Genomic DNA, 24,790 nt, shown 5'->3' with positions numbered 1-24,790 from the left:
CCCTAACAGTCAAGACAGCCAAATGTTGAAATCAATTAGCTCACTTTTCAAGCCAGTCCTGTGGATATTTTTGTTGTTGAAAAACAAATTTAAAATGACGACTTAGTTTAAACTCAGGCATTATCCAATAAAATAAAACACATGGCCTTTATGGCATTTCCCTGCAAAGTTGAATACTTCTTTTTAATTTATACGATTTTCTGGTCATTTGATAAAAGAAAAACAAACATTTATTTCAATCTTTACGAAAAAGAGACCACACCACAGATGCCAAATGAAAGCAACAGAATCAAAGCTATTGTTCACTCTATGTAACTAGGTTTCACGAAGCCTCATTCTTTCCAAAAAGAACTTAATGACCCAGTCCCACCTTAAAAGTGAGATTGATGTAAAATGTTAAAAAAAAAGATGTAGTACCTACCATAGTTATATAACTTCCTATAATTGAAAAGATATCTGCACTCCCACATTCACTGCAGCATTATTCACAATAACCAAGGCACGGAAACAGGCTAAATGTTTGACTGATGACTGGATAAACAAAATGGAGTATATATTCATACACTGGATTATTTTACCATCGAAATGAGTCAAGTCTCAATACACGTTACATCATGGTAAGGCCTTCAGGGCACCGGGCTAGCTGGGAGAGGTCATACAAAAGACCCATTTTTTTATACGATTCCAACTGTATGAAACAGCAAACATGGAGGAGGAAAGGAGATCGGCTATGGCCAGGGGCTGGGAGAAGAGGGAAATGGGACATGACTGAGTTTCTTTTTGGGGGTGATGAAAATGTTCTGGCATTAGATGGTAATACTTGCACAGTCTTATGAATGTACTAAAAATAGCTGAATTACACACTTTGAAAGGATGAATTTTATTGTAGGCAAATTATATCTCAATGAAAAAGAAAATCATAACATCTGCTAATAAGAAAAATGAGGCTAACTAGAGGGAAAAAGAAGAAATACTGAAGAGAAGCTCTTTGAGGAGTGGGAGTCCCATGAACACTTAAAGTGCTGGATATTTGGAGGGAAATGGTATTCATATATCATGTAGTGGAACAGTAACATGCCCTAACAACCTTCAAGAACAGTTTGGCAATAGTGCGAAATAGAGGAAATGGGTATTCTCTGACCCAGTAATTCCACTTTTAAGAGACTTTCCAATGTTTTTGACTAGACACCACAGTAAGAAATATATTTTACATTATAATCAAATATGCACATGCATAAAGCTGAAACTTAATTTTTATCTGTTCTATATATATTCTAATACTTTCTAGTTCTTATTTTTTAAAAACTGGTCATAATAGTCCAAGTTCCATGCATTAGACAAGGCACTCAAAACTGGTGCATTGGGACAACCCAGAGGGATGGGATGGGGAAGGAGGTGGGATGGGGACTCGGGATGGGGGACACATGTTACAACCGTGTTCAAAATTCTCCAAGCCAGGATTCAACAGTATGTGAACCATGAAATTCCAGATGTTCAAGTTGGTTTTAGAAAAGGCAGAGGAACCAGAGATTCAATTGCCAACATCCACTGGATCATTGAAAAAGCAAGAGAGTTCCAAAAAAACATGTACTTCTGCTTTATTGGCTATGCCAAAGCCTTTGACTGTGTGGATCACAATAAACTGTGGAAAATTCTGAAAGAGATGGGAATACCAGACCACCTGACCTGCCTCTTGAGAAACCTGTATGCAGGTCAGGAAGCAGCAGTTAGAACTGGACATGGAACAACAGACTGGTTCCAAATCGGGAAGGAGTACATCAAGGCTGTATATTGTCACCCTGCTTATTTAACTTATATTCAGAGTACATCATGAGGAATGCTGGGCTGGAAGAAGCACAAGCTGGAATCAAGATTGCTGGGAGAAATATCCATAACCTCAGATATGCAGATGACACCACCCTTATGGCAGAAAGTGAAGAAGAACTAAAGAGCCTCTTGATGAAAGTGAAAGAGGAAAGTAAAAAAGTTGGCTTAAAACTCAACATTCAGGAAACTAAGACCATGGCATCTGGTCCCATCACTTCATGGGAAATAGATGGGGAAACAGTGGAAACAGTGATAGACTTTATTTTGGGGCTCCAAAATCACTGCAGATGGCGACTGCAGCCATAAATTAAAAGATGCTTGCTCCTCAGAAGAAAAGTTATGAAAAACAAGAGAGCATATTAAAAAGCACAGACATTACTTTGTGAACAAAGGCCCATCTAGTCAAGGCTGTGGTGTTTCCAGTGGTCATGTATGAGTGTGAGAGTTGGACTACAAGGAAAGCTGAGCGCTAAAGAACTGATGCTTTTGAACTGTGGTGTTGGAGAAGACTCTTGAGAGTCCCTTGGACTGCAAGGAGATCAAACCAGTCCATCCTAAAGGAGATCAGTCCTGAATATTCATTGGAAGGACTGATGCTGAAGCTGAAACTCCAATACTTTGGCCACCTGATGCAAAGAACTGACTCATTTGAAAAGCCCCTGATGCTGGGAAAGACTGAAGACAGGAGAAGGGGACGACAGAGGATGAGATGGTTGGATGGCATCACCGACTCAATGGACACGAGTTTGAGTAAACTGTAGGAATTGGTGATGGACAGGGAGGCCTGGCGTGCTGCAGTCCACAGGGTTGCAAAGAGCTGGACATGACTGAGTGACTGAACTGAACTGTACACCCGTGGCTGATTTATGTCAATGTATGGCAAAAACCACCACCATATTGTAAAGTACTTAGCCTCCAATTAAAATAATTAATTTTAAAAAATAAAATGAAAAACTAATCAAAAAAAAAAAAAACTGGTCATAAGCAATAAATTGACTTCTCTACACTTTACTGGGTCATGGACACAGTTCAAGTAACTGTGGCCTGGAGACATGCTTGCACACTATTCAGAAAAACATTTTTCAGATTGCTCACTATAGCAGGGATTACAAAATGAAAAAAAGAAACAATCTAAATGCCCACCAATAGGGAAATGGGTAAACAAAATACAACATATTCATTTGATGATTACTATCCCTGGTGGCTCAGACAATAAAGAATCTGCCTGAATTCAGAAGACTCGGGATTCAATCTCTGGGTTGGGAACATCCCCTGGAGAAGGAAATGGCAACCTACTCTGGTATTGTGGTCTGGAGAATTCCATGGACAGAAGAGCCTGGTGAGCTACAGTCCATGAGGTCACAATGAGTCAACATGATTGAGCAACTAATACTTTATGAAACAACAGTTGCAAGACACTGGGCATCAGGTAACAAAGGATAATGATCCTTGAGAGAAAGGAAACAGATGAGGTCAGCCCTACAGGTGACACAGCTAACTGGCTAAGGCACAGGGAGGGGGAACCCAGGCAGAGCCAAGAGAGTCCCTGAGTTGAGGCAACGGGACTCAGGCAGAGCGCCTGAGAGGACAGGGCTACAGAGACAAAGAACACCACGGCTCGCAGAGAGCCCCCATCAAGCATTCAGCTGAGTCTTGACAAGCTCATGTGAATAAGGAAATTACCTGATGCTGGAGAAAGAGCCATTCAAAAGGCTTAGAGGGAAGAGTACTCACTGCTCCCAGAGGGCCAAGAATAGCACCTCTTCCCTCCAGTCAGACTACAAAAGCCCTGTAATTCTAAAGTCTTGCTTCAGTAGTAAGGAACAAATAGGTCTAGATTAAATACAGTTGTCTCATTTAACAAACCCTAAAATTTAAAAGCAAGACCAAAAAGGATCCATCACCTTCCAAATTTCTTAACTGCATCCCATATAACAAGCTAAGTATTTTATGGGAATTCAAAAATATCCAGCAGCCAACTAGTTAAAATTCACACATCTGGCATCCAACCAAAAGTTTGCAGGCATGCAAAGATATGACCCAAATGAGCATGCAGAGATACCACCCAAATGAGAAAAATCATTTAAAACTAACCCAGGACTGTCACAGACGTAAAACTAACAGAAAATGACTCTAAAACAGTATTCTGTATACCTGAACTTCACACATTCAGAAAGTTAAGTGCCATAAAAAACGTTTTAAAAAAAAAAAAAGACCTAAAATAAACTGAAGATGAAAATGCAGCCCCCAATGCAGGGGGCCCGAGTTCAATCCCTGGTCAGGGAACTAGATACTACATGTATGCTGCAACTAAGAAGCCCCCATGCCATGACAAAGATCCTGTGAGCCACAATTAAGACTCAGAACAGTGAAAATAAATAATAAAGAAAAAATATTTAAAGAAAAAAATACACTAGCTGGGATTAACAACAGATTTAAAAGACTGGTGAACTAGAAGACTTAGCAACAGAAACTATCCAAAAGGAAACAGAGAAATCAAATTTTTTAAAATCAACGGAGCATCAGTGAGCTATGGGACAACTTCAAGCAGGCTGACATACATGTAATAGGAATCCCCAAAGAGGATAAGGGACAAAAAAATATTTGAAGAAGCAATGGCCCCCCAAACGTTTGAATTTTATAAAAATTATAAACCTGCAGATTCAAAAAGCTCAACAAAATTCAAACACAAGAAACATAAAGAGAAATACACAGACATATCATAATCAAATTGCTAAAAAAACAATAACGATAAAGAAAAAAATTTTTAAAGCAACCAGACAAAAAAGACACATTAAACACAGAGACAAACAAAAATAAGGATAACAGCAGATTTCTCAGCAGAAACAATGTCAGTAGAAACGCGGGGGACTGACATCTCTGAAGCACTGAAAGAAAAAACTCCCATCCTAGAATTCCATACCCAGCATAAGTATTTTCAAAACAAAGGTGAAATACTTTTCAGACACAGAACAAAAGCTAAAAGAATTCTGCACCAGAAGAGTAGCACTACAAGAACTATTAAAGGAAGTCCTTGAAGCGGAAGGAAAAATGAACACGTAAAATAAATAGAAATCTGGACACAGAAACCTGGACGCAAAAAGTGAAGTACATGTGTAAGTACATGGCTTTTTTCTTATTATTTAAATATCTTTAAAAGACAACTGAACATTTAAACATAAATAAATAAAAATAAAAACAATGTTATTATAGTAAAATATATGACAAAAGTTGGGAGGGGAGAAATGGAATATCAATTGTATCTTAATAAAGCTGTTAAAAAAATTAAAGAATGGATAAAACAATATCTAAAGATTCTTCCAAGCAAAAGTTTCTAACATTTTATTTCAAAAAAAGCCTCATTCTCTTTCAGTCTCTTCCTACCCACCCCGTCGCCCCCATAGCTTATGGGATCTTTGTACTCTGACCAGGAATCGAACATGTGCACTTGGCAGTGATCACACAGAGCCCCATCCACTGGACTGCCAGGAAATTGTCTACATTCTCTTCCTTTAAAAAAAAAAAGTGTAATAATCTCCCTATTTTGCTACACATTTTTTTGTATGCATATCTAGGCACTAAAAAAAAATTAGAGGGTTTTCTAATATACTTTTCTCCTGAAACTTCACTAAAACAGAGAGAAAGAAACAAAATATTTAAAGAAATAATACGGAAGTTCATAAAATGAAACAAAAGCTGTGGAAACAGTGATCAAGAGTCATGCATCAATTCTCCATCTCCCAAAATATTTAATAACTTAACATCAAGGAAAAGGCTGAAATTGAACAACGTGATCAGTTCAGTTCGGTCGCTCAGTCGTGTCCGACTCTTTGCGATCCCATGAATCACAGCACGCCAGGCCTCCCTGTCCATCACCAACTCCCGGAGTTCACTCAAACTCATGTCCATCGAGTCGGTGATGCCATCCAGCCATCTCATTCTCTGTCGTCCCCGTCTCCTCCCACCCCCAATCCTTCCTAGCATCAGACTCTTTTCCAGTGATGGGGAGATACTAAATCTTAAGCCTTGGAAAGACTCAAAAAAATGAGAGGCACAAACAACCATGAAAACATGCTTTAGGGTGAGACTAAAAACAGAAGGAAGGGGTTAAAGTCTATTTAAGAAATAGTCGTAACCCCAAATTCTCTCTTTCCACTTGAGGAGACACATAACTTGCCCCAGCTGACCCTTACAAAGAAATTTGGGGAGAAGCTCTACAAACTGAAGCTTTCGAAGCTCAAGAGATGAGCTGCTGACAGCTGGAGGGATGGGTGGAGTGAACGCTGACAGGGTAAGAGTGTAAAGTGACTTCTGAACAGTTGACAGCATTAGCCTCTGGGAAGTGAAAATGAGCAGAGGGAGGACTAGGTCATCTTAGAAGCCTTATGTTACCACTGACTTTTTAAACTGCATTCACGCATTATTTTTAAATCTTGAACTTATATCATGTTGGTAAAAATCGTTTTAACTGGATTATCAGACTACACATTAAAGTTTTCGTTTTACCGTGTTTGTTAGTCTTTTTCTTCCTTACCTTCTTTCCACCTGGCTTCTCCACAGTGAAAACCTCACTCCACATCTGAATTCCGGTGGTTTCTGGGTCAGAGCCCCCTCGCCATGAAAACCCTGTCAACGGTTCTTCTGGGTCACCCAACCAGTTTGAATGGCCACCTTCCTTCTACAGGAGAAATAAAGAAATTTCCATTAAAACTTATTCAAGTAACTTTACACATCAAGGATAACTCATGAGGTGAGTTTGCTCTTTTGGACACAAAAGTCTCCACTTTCTAATTTGAAATGAAATAACCCTACCTTACCTGGAAATATAAGTATCGTAGCATGAAGTCCAGAAAGAAGGACTTGCCCTTTCGGAAGGCACCGGCCACCGACACCACCACCACATCAAGCTCTCGGATGTGGTCCTGTAAGAGGATGCTGGCCAAGGCTTTCTCTTCTAGCTCAAAGGAGTGTTGGTCTTTCTGAACCAAAACAACCTGCACTGGACCAGGCTTTCCACTCTCCATAGCATCACCTACATTGTTATAGAGATTAAAAAAAAAAGTTTCAAATAAATGTATTTTTAGCATGGAAGAGTAAAAACTTCTTAAACAGAGCACAAAAGCACCCAATCATAAAAGAAAAAAAAAAGGACAAATGAATTACACTTCGTTAAAATTAAGAATTTTGTTCATTAAAAGACATCATTAAGGGAGTAAAAATGCAAGTTACAGGCTAAAAGAAAATATTTTAACATCTAAATCCAAAGGACTCATATCCAGAATCATTATAGAAATCCCAAAGAAAAAGACAACTATTCCACCCTTAAGAATAGTAATAAGCAAAAGATTATGAACAGGCATTTCATTTAAAAAGGATATCCAAATGATCAATAATCATATGAAAAGGTTCTATACCATTATTTAACAAAGAAATGTAAATCAAAACCATAGGAGATCCCACTGTTTGCCCATCAGAATGGTACAACTGTAATTCTCACACACTGATGGGAATGGAACCACTCTGAAAAACGGTTAGGCAGTATCTACTAAAACTAAACATAACTATGACCCAGCCAATTCCACTCCTAGGTATATACATAAGAGAAATAAATGTGTATATCCATCAAAAGACATATACACAAGAATGTTCACATCAGCTTCATTCAAAATGGTCCAAAACTGAAAATAAACCAAAAGTCCTCCAAGAGTAGAAAGGGCACCTGCCACTGCCAAGCCTTTCACATACATCATTTTACTTAATCCTTAGACCTCTACAAGGTAAATAATACTGCTCCATTTTTAAAACAAAGAAACTAAGGCTTACAAAAGTTAAGTAACAGGTCCCAACAGGTCCTGGAGAAAACTTAAAAAGATCTGTAGGTGACTATGCTTTGCAGATCACTCTTTAAAACCTAGTCAAGGTTTTCAGCTCAGTTCAGTTCAGTCGCTCAGTCGTGTCCGACTGTTTGTGACCCCATGAACCACAGCACGCCAGGCCTCCTTGTCCATCACGAACTCCCAGAGTTCACTCAAACTCACGTCCATCGAGTCAGTGATGCCATCCAGCCATCTCATTCTCTGTTGTCCGCTTCTCCTCCTGCCCCCAATCTTTCCCAGCATCAGAGTCTTTTCCAGTGAGTCAACTCTTCGCATCAGGTGGCCACAGTATTGGAGTTTCAGCTTTAGCATCAGTCCTTCCAATGAACACCCAGGATTGATCTCCTTTAGAATGGACTGGTTGGATCTCCTTGCAGTCCAAGGGACTCTCAAGAGTCTTCTCCAGCACCACAGTTCAAAAGCATCAATTCTTCGGCGATCAGCTTTCTTCACAGTCCAACTCTCACATCCATACATGACCACTGGAAAAACCATAGCCTTGACTAGATGGACCTTTGTTGGCAAAGTAATGTCTCTGCTTTTTAATATACTATCTAGGTTGGTCATAACTTTCCTTCCAAGGAGTAAGCGTCTTTTAATTTCATGGCTGCAATCAGCATCCACAGTGATTTTGGAGCCCAAAAAAATAAAGTCTGACACTGTTTCCACTGTTTCCCCATCTATTTCCCAAACTTTCCATAAATCCACATAGCTAAATGGCTCTGAATTTCAAAGAATATCTTTGTGTGAGACATTGATCAATGCAAAGTCAAGGTTTTAGAGGCAAGCAATTCTCCAGCTCAAAATTAACACTAACTCGTAGTTTCTCTTCTAGAGTTAAAAACACAAAGATATTCTTTGAAATTCAGAGCCATTTAGCTATGTGGATTTATGAAAAGTTTACAAAAAAAAAAAAAAGGCAGCAATGGAACCTGTGAAATGAGGCAAAGCACTAGTTCCAGCACTAAAGGATATGTTCTTAGGTAGTTAAAAGGACACCTGTTGCTGTTTAGTTGCTAAGTCACGTCCGATTCTTTGTGACCCCATGGACTAGACCGCCAGGCTCCTCTATCCATGGAATTCTCCAGGTAAGAATACTGGAGTGGATTGCCATTTCCTTCTCCAGGAGATCTTCCCGACCCAGGGATCAAACCCATGTTTCCTGCATTAGCAAGCAGATTCTAATAACTGGGTATTTAATGAATATTAGGAAATTATGAATGAGTATTAGGAAACAAAACCATGTTCTAGTGGATTGTTGCTTAGAAAGAGAGAAAGTTAAAGAAAAAAAAAGCACTAATGAATTTAAAGTAAATCGAAGGACAAACATTGAGTTGAGCATAGTAGGGGTAGGTAGATATGGCCAAAATCATACATACGGTCCCAGAAACCCTTTCATCTGGGAAGCATTGAAGGCTGAATGATCATAGCAGGCAAAGTATACAAAAACAGCCTGACTGCCAGACTCCACCCTTTAAGTATGCACTGCTGCTCAGTTTCTAAACTTACAGTATCAGATAGCAACAAAAGGCTTGCCACTTTTTAATTTTTTGCGAACTATTAGAAAACAACCTATGCTAACTGCTACTGCTGCTAAGTCGCTTCAGTCGTGTCCGACTCTGTGCGACCCCATAGATGGCAGCCCACCAGGCTCTGCCATCCCTGGGATTCTCCAGGCAAGAACACTGGAGTGGGTTGCCATTTCAACCTGTAACTATAGATTAAATGTCATGCTGGCATTATAATACACAGATACTAACACTTTTCTTTCCCATTATTTCCCATTACAAAAAGGAAACATTTTTGTGAATAATCTCTTGGAATTCTAATTGACATAACAGCAGGTGAATCTGGGGCCTGAAGACCTTCAGTCTTTCATATAAAAGAACAAATGAGAACAACTTATTCACACCTTATGGATAAGGCACGGGGTTAAGTGCTGTGCAGTCCTCAAAGCAGCACCAAAGTCCCTGAGACAGCTGGCTGCTCCCCCAACATCCCTTTTTCTCCTGTTGCTGTCGGAATATTTTTAGCTGGGCACATAAATGCTCAGAAGAAACACATTTCCAAACCAACCCTGTATGCAGGGTATCACTATGGGCCTAAGTTCTGACTGGAAATGACACAGCGACTTTCAGATCATGCATCTTCCCCCTTCCTGCTGGCTAGATGCAGAAGGAGGAGCAAGTCACCCTGGACCAGGTGTGTGAGGGTTAACACCTCAGGAATATTAGAGCAACGAGAGAGGTAGGGCTGAGGACTTAGTGTCGCAGAACTGCTACTGCTGGCTCACTTTCACATGAAAGAAAAACATCTACCTTGTTTAAATCACTTATTTGGAGGGTCTGTGAGATACAGCCAAACCAAGGAACCAATACAATAGTCCCCCAGGGCTTCACAATTAACTTCGTGGTACTGGTAGTTTCCATTTCACGTATTTCACCATTAAAGTTTACTGAGCAACGTGAATTTCCAACAGAAAGCAGGCACACAATAAACAACTGATAAATAAGAATGAATATGTATGTAATATAGTCGAAAGCTACCACACTAAGGATGCAGGTGGTACTGTCAGGGCAACAGGCATGAAAGATAACGTTACCAGGACGACAAAGATAGAAAAATTCCGTGACAAAAATGTATGCACTGTACACAATGAACTGCGCATCAAGAAAAGATGAAGACCACTACGGACAGTCTTTTATTAAAAAAAAAAGATAAAGCCTTTCCTCATCTCTTCCTCTTTCTGCCTAAAGTAAAGTGAAAAGGAAGAGAACCAGGCTATATTTAGTTGAGTGAGCCGGGCAGATCCTGCATTTCTCTCCAGCAGTATACTAGGCACACAGGACTTTAAAAGATCTCGGTTTTGGTCCACTTAAGAGAAAAATCATTTTGAACTATACACATCAAGAATTCAAACAGAGGTGCTCACTTTTCACCATACCATCTTTATCTCTTACTTCCTAAGACAATAAAACTATATTATTGATCATCCAAGTAAAAATCTCATTTTTGGGTATCATGTAAATGTCCTTTGCTCAATTATCCTTGCATCTCAGAACCCTCCTTAATCAAAACCTCAGGGCCCTCTCCTTTAGCCATGCCAGCTTCCAACATTTCCTGCCTATTAGGTTGATCATTCAGGTCAACATCCCCAGAGTATTGCTTTGAATTGTCGCCTCATTTCCTCGGGCTGAACACCTGCATTACAGTACATAAACGTACCATGACAGCAACTAGAAACATTTTATGGATTGATGGCTCAAAGCTAAAATCTTAATTCTGTAAGTCAAAGCCTTTCACCATTCACCCTACTGCCTTAGTTTTTCCAACGCTTTATTCCCCTCATCCTTCCAGGTAAAGTTATACTCCTCCTAGGAGAAAGTTAGGATCCAGGTGCTGTTCTAATTTCGAAATTTCAAATATACAGCCTATTCAAGTATTTGTTTCCACAGCCTGAAATGTGCCTTCCGCTTGACTCCAGCAAACCCTTGGTCACCCTCATCACTCACCTGCACCCTCTCTCAGGCCTGACCTCCCACCCAGTCCTCTCATAGCCCATCACTTTACACTAAAAAGCAATCAAGAGAGTCCACAGGGCTTGAAGTCTTACTCTCTCACCTCCAGAATGTAAGATCTATGAGGAGAAATTTTTGTCTCTTTTGTTCAATGCTATGTCCCCCAAGAACCAGAACAGTGCCCACAGAGAGGAGACATCCAGTACTTATTTGCATAATAAACAAGCAAACTCCGCCTCTTAGTCACAATGTGATTGTGGATAAACATCTAACCATTTGTAGTTCCTTTTATTTATAAAACTAATACCATCTCAAAGCAACAGTGTCTGACACAAACTGTAAGCGTGCTCAGTCACATCCGACTCTGCAACCCCACGAACGGTAGCCCGCCAGGCTCCTCTGTCCATGGATTTCCCAGGCAAGAATACTGGAGTGGGTTGCCATTTCCTTCTCCAGGGGATCTTCCCAACCCAGGGATCAAAACCAGGTCTCCTGTGGCTCCTGCATTAGCAGGTGAATTCTTTAACACTGAGCCACCTGTGAAGCCAGTATGACACATATTATGGACTCAATCAAATGAACCTGTTTTCCTGTTTCCACTACTAGTAAATACTATTGGGAGGTGGGGGGGACGTTGAAGAGGGAGGGAACATGTGTATACCTATGGCTGATTCATGCTGACGTATGGCAGAAAGCAACACAATACTGCAAAGCTATTATCCTTCAACTTAAATTAATTAAAAAAAAAATACTAGTACATACTATTATTCTACTTGGGGCTTCCCTTGTGGCTCAGCTGGTAAAGAATCCACCTGCAATGCAGGAGACCTGGGTTCGATCCCTGGATCAGGAAGATCCCCCTGGAGAAGCGAAAGGCTGCCCACTGCAGTATTCTGGCCTGGAGAATTCCATGGACTATATATAGCCCATGGGGTCGCAAAGGGTCAGACACGAGTGAGCGACCTTCAGTGATTATTCCACTCATTACAACTTTATACTATACTGAGATCCTGGGGAGTAAGGAAACCGTCACATTCAGGCCCAGTATCTACCACAGGATAACAGCTCCCTCATATTGTGAACACTAAACCTAACGGTACAGGGTAAAAATTGTGGGAAAAGTCAGTTTCTTCCCTTCCTCCTCCCAGTCTCCTGTCCCCGTCAGCCTCCTGGAAGTCTGTCTCCATGCACTCATCTACCCATTCCCTTCTCACCACCTTGCCATCTGACTTTCTTCTCAGTCTCTCTGTTGAAACCATTCTCTGGTTCATCAGTGACCTCACCTGCCAAATGCAACAGGCCTTTCTTGATTCTCATTCAACCCTCCGCCTGTGATAAAACACAATGGCCAACGACTTCTAACACTTCTTAAAACCCTTGGCCTCTACAACAGTGCCTCCTCCTTCCCTTCCAGCCTCTTTATCAACCTCTTTTCAGCCTGTGATACCCACCAATGCCCTGCTTTAGCCTTGTGCAGTGCTCATCCTCTCCCTGGTTGAGCTCTCTACTCATTAATTTCACTAAAACCTGCTTAGTCATGTCCGACTCTTTGCGACCCCATGGACTATACAGTCCATGGAATTCTCCAGGCCAGAATACAGGAGTGGTTAGTCTTTCCCTTCTTCAGGGGATCTTCCCAACCCAGGGATCGAACCCAGGTCTCCTGCACTGCAGGCAGATTCTTTACCAGCTGAGCCACAAGGGAAGCCCATTAATTAATTAATTTCACTACACCCTCTACTTTGGTGATGCAGGTCATTAATTTCTAACCTGCACTTGGGTCCAAATATGCAACTGCCTAAGGCACACATTCACCTGGATATTCCACCATCAGCCCACTCTCGGAGGAGTACTACATAGAAATAAATGGGTGTAAGAGTCAGAGGACAAGTTCCTGTTCCAGTTCTCCCACTAACCACCTGTGTGATTCTGGGCATGTCCAGCCTTCAGTCTCAACAGTAAAATGAGTCAAGATTAAATCTCTACCATTTTATAACTCTGCATATAGTATCATTAGTCATTTAGTATCATCAAAGTGAATCCTGTCAGCCACTCCACTCTTTCAAATCTCTACCTTTCAGCCTCTACATCTTTCCTGACTCATATGCAATGTACCACCAAACCCGATCATTTCTTCCTTCTATAACTTCAGCTCCTGGTTTGGCAAAGATTGTTATGCAAGTGAGGGAGTATGTAGAGGAGAGAGGCCTTCCCTAACAACCAGAAGAGGCCTGGCTTCAGGGCCGTTTCCTGCTAACTGTAGCAGCATGAGTAAATCATTTCACTTACCTGTGTCTCAGTTTCTTCCACAAAATTAGGCAGGTAGGTAAAGCCATTTTTCAGCTCTAAAATCCAGTGCCTCTTGAACAACCAAAAATTTCCTGAATATCTAAATTGGCCAAACTTGCTACGGAACCTATTCATGCTTTGGTTTAACTTAAACTATATAGGCCTAGCTAAAGAACAGATCAAAATTCATGATTAAAAAAAGCAACGGGCACAGGAAGGAGTCCACAAAAGACTTGAGGCTCTTTTAAGGGGGAGGGACACCCCATTTGCAGTGAAATTACTTCCATTTCACTTGAGGCTCTTTTAAGGGGGAGGGACAGTGCTAGAAAAACCTTATATGCCTTCTCCCTTAGCAAAGCAATCATCTTCCAAGTTGACCTTTTCTGAGTAACACTCACTTATATGAACAATTAATAATATTTATTTAGTATATGAAGAGTTCATGCTTTATTATGTTCACTTACATGAACAACAGATGTGACATTTTATACACATACAAAAGATATGGCCTGACCAGTCGTATCTATCCTCAGTATACACTTTTTTTTGGGGGGGTGGAGGGCGCACCACAGAGCTTGTGGGATCCCAGTTCCCAGACCATCTGTTTACATTTAAGTAAACTTATAAACATAAGTTTAGGAAAAACTGAAGTTTAGTGAACTTAAAACCTAATTAAAAAAAAAAAAAAGGTGAGTGGCAAAACTATTATACTGCCAAATATTAGCGCTGTAAATAGCTCAAAGTAATACTCTATCAGTCATCACTTCAAAGTATGTAGAAATGGTGAAAATATCTGGATAATTATAAAGGATTCCAATAATTGACATGGAAGTTTTTTCTAAGTACTTTTAAAGCACTGACTTAGCCTCTTCTTTTTAACACACACCTTAATCCAGATTAATCACTAGGTTTGGTAAAGAATCTGCCTGCAATGCGGGAGACCTGGGTTCGATCCCTGGATTGGGAAGATTCCCCTGGAGAAGGGAAACGCTACCCACTCCAGTATTCTGGCCAGGAGAATTCCATGGACTGTATAGTCTATGGGTTCGCAAAGAGTCGGACACGACTGAGCGACTTTCACTTTCACTTAAATATGCTTATTTAATCGATGTATAACTGGACTCAATGGACGTGAGTTTGAGCAAACTCCAGGAAATGGTGAAGGACAGGGAAGCCTGGCATGCCGCAGTCCATGGAGTCACAGAGTCGAACACAACTTAGCAACTGAACAACTTCACCAAAAGGACAAATGGAATGGCTGAAAGACTAACAAGTGAAATTAATTATTATTGGGAAAAATTTGCAGAGACTATGCAAATTACAACACTAATTCTTCCTAGGTTTCTGAATTTTTAAAGGACAGATGAAAACAATGTAGCAGCACAGGCTAAATAAAAGTAGACAAGACTACTGAATTATAAGTGGCCTTTCTGACCCTATGGAAAACATACATTTTAAGAAACAAGTTTTATCAGAAAAAGCATTATGGGGGAAGGAAGTTTAAATGCTCCTCAAATATTTGAAAACAGTGATAAACTCAACGAAACCAGCTATTTGGAAGCAATCACAATTGCTATTTCAGGTAATTCAGACAGAAGTCAGTAGATCAATTGAACAGTGTAGACCAGGGTTTCTCAACCTCAGCACCACTGGTATTTTCGGTGCATAACTCTTTGCTGTGGGGAACTATCCCACTCACTGCAGGATATTTAGCAGCATCTCTCACCTCTTCTCACCAGCTATCAACTGCGCTCCCTCTTGATTGGGAGACCCAGACATGTCTCCAGGCATTGCTAAGTGTCCCAACTAGGCAAAACCTCCCTGGGTTAAAAACCACGGGGGCAGAGCGAGCCTCAGTTCTCATCCTTACTGTCCAGAGAGTTCTGAAAAGCAAACCCTAACTATACTTAAAGAAACATTTCACTGAGCAGCGTGCATGACTCAGGGTAAAGTTATGACCTGAGTTTTCCATTCTCCTTTTGAAATACCACATTTTCTAAAGAGCAAAAGCAACACACCCAAAACAGAAGCATTCCATTTTCATGCCTTGTTCTTGCTGGCAGTCTTTTAAAGCTCCCAATTCGCAGAGAACGCCAAAGAAAACACATCATCATATACAAAGGTACACAGAAGCTCTCAGCCAACTCTAGAACTACTGGGTGTGGGCTCCTTTTTGCTGATGGTGGGAGTGCCTTTTGTCTTAAGGCAGTATATTGGTAGATATACATATATTTCTAAGGTTGTTTCCATGAAAATACTATTTAAACACAACTCAAGAGAATAGTAGGGAAAATATACATTCTAATTAATTAAAAGGTTTATGAGGAAGATTATTTTCGTCTGTCGTAGAAAATTTTTTTATTTTAACATAGGTAGTGGTTTGGTCACTAAGTCATGTCCAACTCTTGCAAGTCCATGGATTGTAGCCTGCCGGACTCCTCTGTCCATGGAATTCTCTTGGCAAGAATACTGGAGTGGCTTGCCATTTCCTTCTCCAGCGGATCTTCCCAACCCAGGAATGGTACCCAGGTCTCCTGCACTGCAGGCAGATTCTTTACCTACTGAGCTATGAGGGAAGCCTCCACAGAATGCTTAGGGCACAGAATGTGGAACAAAAGCACTTTTTCTTAAGTCAATTCAGAATTTTGCAGTGCTTCATGGATTTATGAAAATCAATTATGTCAGAAATGCAGAGATTGAGTCTAAAAATGAGAAAAAAAAAAAAACCTTTTTAATAGAAAGAATTCAATATTCACCTTATTTGACTTTACCCTAAAAATAAGACCACCACCAAAACCAACCTGGTTATCTGAAGGTTTTAATTATCTGTATTCCAGTTGAATAAGACTTTCCTAACTGGCAATATTTGATTTGGATTCCTTATCATTTCAAAGAATTAAATAATTAATCTACTTCTCCGCTTTTTCACCTACTATGTCTGTAAAATCTACTTTCTAATTTGTACTATACTTTAGCCTGCCTATGGACTGTAGCCCTCCAGGCTCTTCTGTTCATGGGATTTTTCAGGCAAGAATACTGGAGTAGGTTGCCATTTCCTCCTCCAGAGGATCTTCCCAACTCAGGGATGGAAGTTCCGTCTCCTGTCTCCAGCAATGCAGGCGGATTCTTTACCCGCCAAGCCATTGGAGAAGCACAGAAGAGTAACAACTCGATACAAAAATATTGACATTACAAATTATACTTCCTATAAAGAAAGAAATCCAAATTAAGCAACCACCTATAGGGAAATTTTATTATCTATTAATATAAAAATTAAATTACTTGGGTTTTAGGGGCTTTTTCATTAGTGCCTGGCCTCTCAATGAGTTAAATCAGTCTGTGAGTGAGCTCCAAGCATTGGCAGGTTTTGAAAACCCCAAGTTATTCTAAAGTGCAGCAGAGCTGGGAACCACAGTTCTACAGCAAGTAAAAGATTTTTTTTTCCTTTTAACTAAAAGCTTTCCCATCATGTTTCCCCCTTGATGTATTTTAGAGAATATGCTCTTAGAATCTCAAAGTCAGGAGAATGTTTTAAAATTCAGACTAACTTTAACTATAGTTGTGTTGTTCAAACAATTTCTCAATATGAAACACAAGGCCACAGAAACTTTAAAGGCATGCCTAGTCATCAGAGGTAAATTTTAAACCAATTCTCAAACAAGTTCACACGCCCTAGGGTTCCCTAATATTTCAAAGAAATATTAGACTCTATGACCAAATTGTGAGTAATGGCTACCACTGAGGAACTGGGGAGGCAGAGAAGACATTACATTTCTTCTTACAAGTCTCCATTTTTTAAACAATTAGTGAGTATATCTTGTATGACTTAGGAATCATAAAAATGAAAAAATGCATGTGCTACACCTTAGAAAACCAATTCTGCAAAAGCCTATTCTAAACAGGGAAGCCTGGTGTGCTGCAATCTATGGGGTCACAAAGGATGGGACACGACTGAGCGAATGAACAAGCCCTGTTTAGTGAAAACTAAAACAATTATGCTAGCACACATCATCACATTTCTTCTCTACTACTGACTTTTCTTAACTTTATGACTCCAATAAGACAGTAAACAATAGCTAATAAAACAGTCTGCTCTGCGAACGAAATGCCTCATTAGGTAGAGATCTTCAGTCAAGCGTTTCCTTGACAGGTGTTAAAGCAGCAAGAGATTTCTACACTATGATCTACTTTCTGTGGGGACTGGAAGAAAAGCACTCATTTGAAACTCAACACTGCAATGCTGAATACGTGTCTCGGTTTAAAACTACTTAGGTTTTGATTCTCCAAAAGCCAGCCAGAATGTGAAACCACGTCTTTGGTCCGTTAGTTCTTTTCTCTCCTTCTCAAAACATTCTACCCAACTGCGTGTTCAAATTTCAGGGCTGTGATTTATTGAAGAGTCTTCAATGTTCTGTTGTTGCCTTTAGATTTCGCAAATGAAACGTCTGGTCATTTCAACAGAACACAGAGCAAACAAAAACAAACTCAGGTAAAATGACAGATGAAATCAAAACCCACGAATTTATGGTGACCATTTGTTTTTATTTAATACTTTCACTATTCTTTATGTCTTCAAGAAAGCAAAAGAACGTATTGTACCACACGTACTAAAAGAACTTAAAAATCAATTTAGGCCACATTCTATTATCTCCTTTAGGGAGATAAGTGTGGGCTGAAAACCAACCTTCCTAATACTTCTTGTAACTCAAGGTCGTTCGGATAAAAATAAAGTTTCCAACTCAAAGGAACACTTCGCAGCCCTCCACAGCTTTTTGAAAGGTTGAACAATACGGCATCTATAATACTTTCTCAGCTCCCTGGGCCCGTTAAGAAGGCCGGAGCCGCTCGGCCCGCGAGCGTGCGAAGCGCCCAGGCAGGAAGGGGACCGCAGCCCGGAGCGCCCAGCTCAGCCAGGGCGCGGCCGGCGGGGCGAAGCCTCGGAACGACGGCCCGGGACCACCGACCCTCGGGGCCGCCCCAGCCGGGGAGGGGAGGCGCCAGGCGGGCGGCAGCAGCCCCAAGGGGCACTAAAGTCTCCCCCGAGCGCAGGGCCCGACCTCCGAAGGTGGCCGAGGAAGGGGCCGCCCGTGCCCTACCGACCCGGCCCCGCGAGCAGCCCCTGGACCCGGCCAAGGGACACCAAGGAGGGGCGCGCGGTCCCAACCCCGGGACGAGGAAGGGCGGCGGCGCGGGCGTGCGGTCTCCTCGGAGCCACAGCAGCGGGGGTGGTGGAGGTGGCCACGGAGCGGGCTCGGGGGAAATCGGGCGCCTCACCTGCTCCTCCCGATGCAGCCGCTGCCGCTCGCTGAGGGGACAACATGGAGCCTCCGCCTCCAGCAGAAGCAGCAGGGGCGCAAAAAGGGCAGGGCTGGGGCGGGAACGAACCAGGCCCTGGAGGCGGGAAACGGGCGTGGCCTGGGCTCCAACAGAAACTAGCGAGAAGGAGGGGCGCGCGAAGCCGCGAGAGGGGGAGAACACACAGGGCTGGCGAGGGTCGACTGAGGCGCAGCGAGCGCCCAGCAGACTGGGGCGGGAAAGCGCACGCGGCAAAACCCGGCCACCGCCCGACGCGTGTGCGCGTGCGCTGGAGTCCGACCCTCTGTCCGGAATACCTGGGGCTGCGCACTGGGAGCAACGGTCCCTTGGGAATTGTAGCCCCTCGTTCTCTGGTTACCCGCCAACGGTTCCCGTTTGGCGAACTCATCCGGGGCGGGGAGGAAGCGGAAGAGAGGGACCGGGATTGTCGCGGCTCTTCGACGACTGAACTACAACTCCCAGCAGGCCGTGCGGGGAGAACCGAGCCGGCCAGTGGTCCCCGCCCAGCTCTTAGTCCTGAGGCCAGGCCCAGGTCCGAGGCCTTGGTGGAACCGGCATCGGACCCCTATCGGCTGCTTTTAAGAGGGTTTCGATGTTTAACGCTGGCCAGAGCCATAAGTAGACGGCACTCTACCCTAAGGACCGAAGGGAGGCCTCAACCACGGATGACGTGAGCATCACTAGTTTTTTTAATGATTTTGACTTCACAAGGAGAGGAGGCCGTGACTTCATTATCACCATTACAGCTACTCCCGATATTCCTGTCTCTGCCCAAGCCTGATGGCGCACCATCGCTACTCTTAACAGCTAACATAAGAACTTCCAGGGAAAGTCCTTCCACTGGCTTTGTTCTTTCTAAGCTATGGCCGTATTTTGTAAACCTCTGGCTTCCTGGAACTTGTGTTGAAGTTGCTTTGGCAATGACACTCTTACTTAAACTGTATGGTAGATCAATACAGAACACGGTTCTCCAAAAATGCTTTTATTCACACTCACATGTGATTGCAAAACTGGCAGTTGTCACAATTGAAGAATATTGTTATTTTGGATTGGTTGGGGTAGGGACAGTTGTCTTGGGGGTAAGTAGCTGATGAGAGGCTAAAGTGTCTTTTGCCACCACCACCTCTTGCATCACCCTCGCTTCATTCACTTGACACATTATTCTACTTTCTTTCTTGTCTTACCTTTTATTTATTTTTTTAAGTTTGTTATACCTTTTATAACCTACCCAGAACCTCCTTCCAGCCATCTATAGGCTGTGCTACGCCTTTGATTTGTGTTTCACTCATGGAGTGATTAGGCCAGCAGGCATCTGGTCCCATCACTTCATGGGAAATAGATGGGGAAACAGTGGAAACAGTGTCAGACTTCATTTTGGGGGGCTCCAAAATCACTGCGGATGCTGATTGCAGCCATGAAATTAAAAGACAGTTACTCCTTGGAAGGAAAGTTATGACCAACCTAGATAGTATATTAAAAAGTAGAGACAGAGACATTACTTTGCCAACCAAGGTCTGTCTAGTCAAGGCTATGGTTTTTCCAATGGTCATGTATGGATGTGAGAGTTGGACTGTGAAGAAGGCTGATCGCCGAAGAATTGATGCTTTTGAACTGTGGTGCTGGAGAAGACTCTTGAGAGTCCCTTGGAGTGCAAGGAGATCCAACCAGTCCATCCTAAAGGAGATCAATCCTGGGTGTTCATTGGAAGGACTGATGCTGAAGCTGAAACTCCAATACTTTGGCCACCTCATGTGACGAGTTGACTCACTGGAAGACTCTGATGCTGGGAAGGATTGGGGGTGGGAAAAGGGGACGACAGAGAATGAGATGGCTGGATGGCATCACCGACTCGATGGACATGAGTTTGAGTGAACTCCGGGAGTTGGTGATGGACAGGGAGGCCTGGCGTGCTGTGATTCATGGGGTCACAAAGAGTCGGACAGGACTGAGCGACTGAACTGAACTGATCTGAACTGAAAGAAGTAAAAATAATTCTACCTGAACATACCTAAAGAAGTCCTGTTTTGTTTTCTTTTCCCCTGCCCCTTCTGATTCTCTACAAACTCTCAAGTTTATTTGAATACCTCCTCCAGGCATTATATGTGAGTCTAGATTCAAGGTAATCTAACTGACCAATAAGAAACTAGATGTGAATATCAGGACAAGTGGTCACTGGGGTTTCACATTGTATGCACAGAAAGCAGGACCTACAAGATGTTACACAAATCCAAGATATATGCAGCATGCTCAGAGAAAGGGGCCAGCCACTAATGACTTGTCACAATTGCAATAAACAATTTAAGTTAAATTGAACATGGTGGTGATGAGCATATAGTATTAGTCGTTCAGTCATACTCAACTCTTTGCAACCCCATGGACTCCTCCATCCAAGAGGCTCCTCAGTCCATGGGATTTTCCAGGCAAGAATACCTGAGTGAGCTGCCATTTCTTTCTCCAGGGGATCTTCCCAAATCAGGGATCTAACCTGGGTCTCCTGCATTGCAGGCAGACTCTTTACCATCTGAGCTATCAGGGAAACCCCTATATTCCCCTTCCCCAACCTTCTGTATAAGACTGCTCAACATCTAACTTATGTTTCACTTTTCTTTTTGTCTCTTCCCATTAGAACATAAGTTACAAACAGACAGGAATTTCACTGCTTGTATCTCCAGTGCCCCCTAAACAGTGCCAGGCAGGAAGTAGAAACTCAAATACTTACTGAAAGAATGAATAAAGAAAGTACATGTTACACATAACACTGCCCACTCTCTTATTTGGTTCCTTTAATACTAAATACCTAATTTTTGCTTTTGAACAGCATACCCTGTTCTAATTTGTGTTAGTCACTCAGTCGTGTCCGACTCTTTGTGACTCTATGGGTTGTAGCCTGCCAGGCTCCTCTGTCTGGGATTCGTCAGGCAAGAATACTGGAGTGGTTTGCCATTTCCTTCTCCACTGTTCTATTTTAAGGGTTCCCAATAAAGATACATTGAAATGCACCCTGTCAGGAAGTGACAGCAAATACTGACTTTACATCTTGCTCAGTATAACATCATCAAGGTCAATGACAGCACTCAGCCTTCTGCATATATTGTAGAAGTTTTTGGCACTCAGAACAACACAATACAAATTATAGGTAGACTTTAGGATTAGCCGCAACTCAGAAAACAACTCCTGTAAACAAGAAGCCTGTTTTGTTATTATTGTTTCCTTCTCAAGTACTCATGGTTATCAAAACCATGGAGATAAACAATATAGTATGACCAGAGGCTGAGCTTTCCTTGTGGTTTTCAAGAAGTAAGTGACATAGAGATATGTTTGAATGGTCAAGGCCACTGGCTTTGTGGTCAGACTGACCTGGTTTTGAATTCTAGCTCACTAGCTGTACGATTGGGTGAGTTAGTTTACCTCTTTGAACTCGTTTTATCATCATCTGCCAAATGATTTGAATATTCAAGCCACAGAGTCGTGGTAGTTAAATGAGATATCTTTGGTAATTATGACTGATGCATGATTAGTGCTCAAAAATTGGTAATTATATTCATTCTGGAAAAGCAAAACAAAGTCATAAATATTCAACGTACTAAAGTATGTTACAAAAGACAAAAATAGCAAAATTGTTTTCTGCAATAATATCCACTGTGAATCAGGTTCCAAAGCTTTCCAAAAACAGAGTGTTTGTTATGTACCAGGCACAGTGCTAGGCAGTAATGCTGCCACAATACATAAGGCACCTTCTTGTCCTCCAGAGACTCACAGCCTTGTGGGGTAAACAGCCAAGTAAATAACCTTCACTCACTGTGCTGGGACACACTGCAGACTCCTCTCCTACCACCTACTCGCAGGATCCACATTTAAGCAACAGTCTAGGCACTCGTCAGGGACAGACTGGACAACTGGCATTCCTGGGTGTCATTTAAATACCTTACTTTGCTTGTGTATAAAATGAGGGAATAACTTGGTGTCCTAGTTTGTCAAAAGTCAATCCTAATTCTTAGGCTGTTATAAGTTGAATATCAGTCCCTCAATATAGTAACAATAAAACCTCTAAATCTATCAGCTGCCTCGTTATTGTTAACTTCAGTCAACAGCACAACTGTCTTCAGTTCAGTTAAGTCGCTCAGTCGTGTCCGACTCTTTGCGACCCCATGAATCACAGCACACCAGGCCTCCCTGTCCATCACCAACTCCCGGAGTTCACTCAAACTCATGTCCATCGAGTCGGTGATGCCATCCAGCCATCTCATTTTCTGTCGTCCCTGTCTCCTCCCACCCCCAATCCCTCCCAGCATCAGAGTCTTTTCCAGTGAGTCAACTCGTCACATGAGGTGGCCAAAGTTTTGGAGTTTCAGCTTTAGCATCAGTCCTTCAAATGTCTTAATGCCTCAAAAAGACACTAGAAAAGATCACTAGAATTTGCTGTTAAGGAAAGGAAGCATTATCATTTGTGTTAAAAAGGATGTGTGTGTGTGTGTGTGCTCAGTCATGTACTGACTCCATGGACTGTGTCCCCAAAGGCTCCTCTATCCATGGGATTTTCCAGGCAAGAATACTGGAGTGGGTTGCCGTTTGCTTTTCTAGGGGATCTTCCCAACTCAGGCATCAAACCTGAATCTCTTGTAGCTCCTGCATTGTCAGGCAGATTCTTTGCCAATACACCACCTGGGAAGCATTAAAAAGGTAGATAAGAATATAGATTTGCTATATTCACCTTTGCATTTGCCACAAAAAAGCTCCTAACAGCAGTTAACTCTGTGAGTGTAGAGGGGGAGACCAGTGAGTACAGAGAGGTTAGTGATAGATTAAAACTTTATAGTATATATACTTTTGAGTATAAACATATATGGCATGTGAATATATTAAATTTTTGATTGATTTTTTTTCCTTAAAAGTCAAGGGAAAAAAAACTGATAATAAAATGACCAAGAAGACGAGGTGGGAAATTAGCTTTGTAAATACCATCCTATAAAGACAGGACCAAGAAAGAAAATTTCCCAGCTCAGTGCCTCGGCAGTAAAAATTGCTCAGCAGAACTCCTGAGAAATAGCCGTACTCCAGTGAGCACTCTAACAATTCCATCTGAGCCCTTCCCTGCCTGAAAACTTATACTGAATCCTCATAAGCCTTCATTCTTTAGGGCTCTGCTTCTACTTCTCCGTACTCTGGCCCTAAAACATCTCCATTTTATCTCCCTTTTGTCCCAATTCAAGCCTTTGGCTCTAGTCAACCTGGGCTAACTACATTCAAAACATTTCACACTTCTGAGCCTCTAGTCACCACAGAAGGCTGTGTGGTCTTGTGTTGCATTAATGCAGCCTGTGGACAGGAAGGGCAAGAGGGGATCAAATCTAGGCCAAGTTATGCTGGACAAGCCAGCGCTGAAGCGCATCCTGGCCTGGGCTGGGAGAAAAGTGTGCTTTTTGTGTGATTGGTCTGTCCAGAAGGAGGTCTTATTGTATACCTGCAAAAAAGCACCCCTTGCATTTGCTTTGCACCATTCTCTCTTGCCTTTAAGGACCTCCTTACCACTCCAAGCTCCTATGTGACTTAATTTCTTCATAAAACCTCCCCAAGTCACTATAACTCCATAGTGATTCCATCTACTCTTAAATTCATACAATTCACTTATCTAATCATAGTGCTATAGTTTTGTGTTGTTTGGGAGTTGTTTGGGCTGCTATTTAATTTGTATTTTGTTTTAACTTTATGTGAGTATGTTCTAAGCCTCACCTAGCTTGTAAACTCAAGACAAACATATTTTTTGGATCCCTCCAGATTTCCCAGAATAGTGTCAAACACACAGCAAATGACCAATAAACATCTGTGTAACAGATCATGTACACAAATAACATCCCAATCAAGAGTCAGTCTCAGGAAAACATACTGGTACAGCAGATGGAGCAGGAAGGAAAGGCAGCTTTAGAAACTGGACCAAGCACAAAGGCCTTTTTTTAAAACATATTC

The 24,790-nt window shown here is 41.9% G+C and overlaps 1 protein-coding gene across 2 annotated transcripts in view; it reads right to left on the bottom strand.

The window, feature by feature from the left end:
- Positions 1-19,258, bottom strand: part of ATL3 (atlastin GTPase 3) — a 44,965-nt gene extending 25,707 nt beyond the window's left edge. The window contains exons 1-3 of one of the 2 annotated variants that reach the window (XM_055415690.2): positions 19,123-19,258; positions 6,645-6,859; positions 6,362-6,505 (exon numbers count right to left, since the gene is read on the bottom strand). In XM_055415690.2, the coding sequence (XP_055271665.1) occupies positions 6,362-6,505; positions 6,645-6,851 (351 nt within the window). In that variant the 5' untranslated portion in view covers positions 6,852-6,859; positions 19,123-19,258. Of the gene's footprint in view, positions 1-6,361; positions 6,506-6,644; positions 6,860-18,784; positions 19,061-19,122 lie in introns of those variants that run through there. The other variant, XM_055415689.2, reaches the window with a different exon arrangement.
- Positions 19,259-24,790: the final 5,532 nt, after the last annotated feature.

This window comes from Moschus berezovskii, chromosome 25 (assembly GCF_049115385.1).
Source record: "Moschus berezovskii isolate FMDL1 chromosome 25, NW_MosBer_1.0, whole genome shotgun sequence".
NCBI classification, from domain to species: domain Eukaryota; kingdom Metazoa; phylum Chordata; class Mammalia; order Artiodactyla; family Moschidae; genus Moschus; species Moschus berezovskii.
Note: the sequence above shows the minus strand (reverse complement) of the source record. Positions and strands in the feature narration are given on the sequence as shown.